The sequence below is a fragment of the Montipora capricornis genome, chromosome 8, assembly GCF_036669925.1.
Source record: "Montipora capricornis isolate CH-2021 chromosome 8, ASM3666992v2, whole genome shotgun sequence".
Taxonomy (NCBI): domain Eukaryota; kingdom Metazoa; phylum Cnidaria; class Anthozoa; order Scleractinia; family Acroporidae; genus Montipora; species Montipora capricornis.
In genome coordinates, this window is record NC_090890.1 from 27,212,731 (window position 1) to 27,217,730 (window position 5,000).

A 5,000-nucleotide genomic window follows, 5' to 3' on the forward strand; every position below is an offset into this window, starting at 1 on the left:
GTTTTCTTCACTTGTCACGAATGCAAATCGGGGCGCCATTTTTTCCTGAGTTGCTCGGAGGTAAATAGTTGTTTTGAAATGCGCTTTGGAATGTGGAGCGTCCCCTATAGCATTTGAAAACAATGGCTTACCCTTCGTTAGAAAACAGGGGCACCGACCCAAGGAATAATTTGTGTAAACAAAGGTGGGCTAAAGTTTTCAAGCCCAGACTTTTGAGGCACACTAAGATTTTAGACATTTTTCTCAACAAATTTCGTAGATATTTTGAAACGGTTGTGAAGAGTCAGAAGAGTGCGTAGAAATTTCGAAGCGACATCGAAGAACGCGAGGATTTTACTGAGCAACCTTTGATATTGGAAATAGGCATAAACTTTGAAGATTGATAACTTCTATCAATGTCGCCAAAGTTTGCTAGAACTTTCGGACGAGGCTAAAAAGCCACCTAGAAATTTCGACATACCGGCCTGAAGCTCCCCTCGTTGAAATTCCGAATTGATAAATATTTTGTCGGCCAGCTGCATATTCGCTAAGCGAGCTTTTGAAGAATAGGCCATTATTAAGTTCATGTATGGCTCCTTTTTAAAGCGAGTCTCAAAGCAAAGTTTTTCTTATGAAATATAGTTTTCATCCATATGTAAAGTAGAACTATAATATCATAAAAACATTCGCTTTGAAGAGGAGGCAGACACGATGGGTGCTCCTGAGACAGAGGTCTAAATTGTAATTCTCGAACAATCGGCTTTCTAATCTCCCAACAGTGTTCCATTTCCTTTTGCCAATTCATTTAATAAGACTAACCTTCCTTAGAAACATTCCCCACTCGCCATCTGGCCCCAGTAGTTCAAGGTAATGGATTAGTCGCGATCCAAAGTAAAAGGTATACTCCACTTGAAACGTTTGCGCGGGTTTTCGTGAAGATTCAAGTTTTCAAAGATATGCTTGGAGTGTGCATACTCACCATTACTTAAGCAAATACTGAAATATTTGCACAGACTGAACTTGTCGGATATTTGAAAAACGTCGACCCAACTTTTTTCAAATTTATATCAGTCTATATCAAAATGTCATTTACACAGCTGGAAAATCATTCTCCGTTGTTATGTGGCCGTGATTTTGCAAATAAAGGACTCTTGCTCTGCCTACTTGACGTTTAGAGCTCAGAATTAAAATTAAACAAAATTGCCTAAAATAGCATGACCTAGCCCCATTGAACTCTTCCCGTCGAGAAAGCTTTAACAATCTTAATTTGTGTTGAGAAAAAAACAAAAAAACAAAAGCCTAAGTCAAAATTGAGTCTAAAATTCTTGTGGACACTTTTCTTTTAATAAATAAATAAGCTGCAGTTTACGTTTTTAGTAAATCCAGGATTAGCTAAAGGCCCCTATTAACTAATTGCAAAAGACATTGGACGCCGCGTTGAATTTCGCACAGACGGAAAATTCGAAAATAACCCAAGCAAAATGCTGGAACTATTTCACAACAACACAAGCGCGCTATGTCTTTTGAGATCGCATGGGCCTTTATTTAATGGGTCTAGAAAGACAAAACACTCTTACTTTCGGCGTCTGTCGGGCCCAGTTGTCCAATGGTCAGAACGCTGGATTTGTTGGTTTCAAACATGATCACACCGTTCTTCACTGGGTTCCACAGTTTATAATTGCCCTTCTTGATTTGAGCGCCATGCAGTATGGAATACATTGGAATTGATGAGAAGCACAGAGGACCGCAAAGCGCAATACAATACGCCATCTGATGATCAAGATTCTGTCAAAAACCACAATTATTGAATCAATCTCTGAACAGTTATAAGTAGTTTCTAAACTATGAGACGTAGTGGTGTATCTCATTAACAACGAGAGTTTGTACGTGTGGAAAAACACTGATGGGTTTATTATAAGCTACTTACTTAGCATCACCACTAGGTGTTCTGTCCGACACTGAAATAAGGTTGCCCCACTTTTTAATATCTTCCGCAATTTGTAATAAGATGCCTGTCACACTTTAATTTGTAGAACCTGCTCATCGAATTTTGCACAAAAACAAACTGCTGCGGGTATTTTATTAAAAATTCTTACGAGTATTATTTCAATTGTTCGACAGAACTCCAAGTCTTCCCTGTAATAAGCCTTCATGTTCTCGGATTATTTTGCAAAACATTTCAACGAAGGGAACCGATCGAAACGTTTAGGTAAAGCGGTAAGAATAGATATACAGACATGCAGTGATATATACAGTAAAATTGAGCAATAAACATTGTTTTCTTTTCCTTTATAAATAATGAATGAGACTAAAGAAAAGAATCTGTTCATGTCACAAAAGTGAATGATGCTCTTTGCGCATCCGATTGGTTCAGGAGCGGAACCAACGAAATCTAGAAATTGCTGGTTTGCATGTGACGTCATGCATGGTGGCCATGTTGGATGGCAAGAACAATAACCTAATTATATCCACACGCCCAAATTTAATATCCAACATTATGTGTCCTTTTACGACTAAGCATTTGCCACTTATTTCTAGCAATACGGTGAGAGCGTCGCACCTGTATCGCGAGGTCACGGGTTCAAACACCGTTGAAGTCCTGAATTTTTCAGGCTTCTTTACGCAATTGCAAAAATTGCGTTTATAAGTGCGAGGATCATAGCTTTACTTGAATACGGTTAGTATAAGGGTTACCTTTGTCTTTTGTTGAGGGTAAACGCAGCTATATACTTTTAGTTAAAGGCCAGAGTTCAGGGGACTCTTTGTGATGTAATCGTCTTACCAGACGCGAGTGATGTAGAAGTTGGAGAGAGGAGCAATTGGACACTTCGTGACGCTTTCCAAAATCGTCTAGCATCTAATTAGCTGCATTTGGGAAGCCGTGGCCCTCATCCACCCCAGCCTTCCGGTCCAAAGAAGCTCGAAGAAAAAAAAATGGCTACCCGTACGTAATCGACACCGTTTCAAGAAGTAATTTTTTTTGCTTTCTTAGGTACTCGCTCAGCTTGTATGGTAAATGTACGCGCCAATTTTTCATCACGGTGTCAGTGAAAATGGTAGACTTCTAATAAAGCCGCCTCACCACTTGGCTTATTTCCTCCCACAATCGTATTTAGTATAATTACATAGGTGATTATTGAAAAGTCTCTGCGCTGATTGGTTGCACTCGAGGTGATTATTGGGCGATAATCACCTCAGCGATTTTTTCCAAAATGGCCGAAAGCCGTTTTGTCAACGTTACGGACTAAGAAATTAATTGTTTTTGAGAACATGGTTAATTTTCAAATAATCACCGATATAATTATACGAAAACGATTATTCCGACCTCAGGCTCGGTGAATATCGGAAAATGAAGACTACATCTCGATTAAGTTTATTCACCGATATTCACCTCGCCTCTGGCGAATAATAGGCCATTTTCGAAATATCAAATATTCTGCTTGATAGCGAGGCAGTGAGGACAAAAACAATAGAAACACGTTGGAATGAATATGAAAAATATTTTCATATCCCCTTTCCTTTGTCTTTGTCCGCACTGCCTCACTATCAAGCTGAATTTTAACATATCGAAAGAGGCCTATTGTTAAATGTTTATGTTACGACATGCAAATGAAGTGGTTTGTTATCTCACGATACAGTCCGAAAGCGGTCTAGTTCTTTGATCGCGTTTTAACGCTTTTTTGTTACTCCCACCAAAAGTAGGCATAGCCACAAGTTGCCGATGAATCCCAAAAAAGTTGCCGATAAAAGTGTCTAAAAGTTGCCAAAAGTTGCTATTTGTTTCAAAAAGTTGCCGAAAAGTTGCCAACATTTATCTGCTTTTCGTACCTTTTTTGGGTGTTAAAGATTAAAAATTCGCACATTGCTTCTTATCAAAACTTTATTTGCCAAAGTCCAATGATAATATCAGAGGTTCTTTCCATTTCACTTGATCAACAAATAGTCTATCAGAATGACATGGACAAAACTTGGTTATATACACACATAATGAGCAGAACAGTATGAAATCCATTCACGTATGACTGAGTTTGATGACGTCCTCTCATCAAACAACGACAAGCTTGTTTCTCTGGTTCTGGTTGTAGCAGAGCATCACTGAAGCTTCAACAGTCTGCTCTAGGGCTGCATCTTGTTGGTTGGTAAAGAAATTCTTCATGATGCTGAAAGCTCTTTCAGCAGATGCAGAGCTTGGTTATACCAAAAGAACTTTCTTTACCACGGAGGACCAGATTGGCAGGTTTACTTCATTTCTCCACCACCATTGTAGCTTCTCTTCTTCTGTTTGTAAGTCTGCTCCATCTGCAACTGCCAAGTATCTTGGAAGTTCAGCGGTAAGCCCTTGTATGATGGCATCATTATCAAGGAAACGGAAACTTCTTAACTCTTCCACGGAAGCTGCAGTGGGGCGAAGTTGCTGGACTTGTATTAGTTCCAAGGTTGTCACAGCCAGGAGTGGCACTGGGGATAAGCTCCCACGTGCTTATAAAATGCTCCCCACAGCGTGCTCCCCATCTAGAGCGAGCCACTGACAGCTAAGTCCAGCTCCCAGCCTGCTCGTGTGGCTTAGTCTCTAAGCCTGGCGGAACTGCTTTTACTGATGGGAGAAGGGGCGAAGGCGGGTATCTGGCGCCTTAAAACCAGACGCTTCGGGCAGTTGGGGCTCGTCAACCCGGGAGGGTAGCCCATCTAGGGGACGGAAAACCCTGATTTCAAACCTCCGCTGCCTTGCGGCATACCCGGTCACGGGAAAGGCTTCGGGAGTTAACCCCGGGGAAAAATCCGGAGTGGAGCCCCTAAGGCAGTTGGACTGTTGATGTCGACATCCCTCTGCCAGCTCCTGCAGCCAAACCAGCTCCAGGTGTAATGCTCTGTGTTCCCTTGGACCAAGTTGGTACGGCCGAGAGGGGGGCCATGTTGAATGGGCAGCACAAGGTCTCCATATACTTCGCCCAGGCTTGCGCCCTGGAGAGGACACTCCAGTCTCGCCATTCGGTGAGAGCACAACACGGAGGACAGCAGTT

At 41.5% G+C, this 5,000-nt stretch overlaps 1 protein-coding gene across 2 annotated transcripts in view; it reads right to left on the minus strand.

Annotated features, from left to right (window-relative positions):
• LOC138060208 (uncharacterized) overlaps nt 1–5,000 on the minus strand; it is a 40,174-nt gene that overhangs the window by 13,634 nt on the left and 21,540 nt on the right. For both annotated transcript variants that reach the window (XM_068905942.1, XM_068905943.1), the window contains exon 3: nt 1,557–1,764. In XM_068905942.1, coding sequence (XP_068762043.1) covers nt 1,557–1,764 — 208 coding nt within the window. The remainder of the gene's footprint in view (nt 1–1,556; nt 1,765–5,000) is intronic.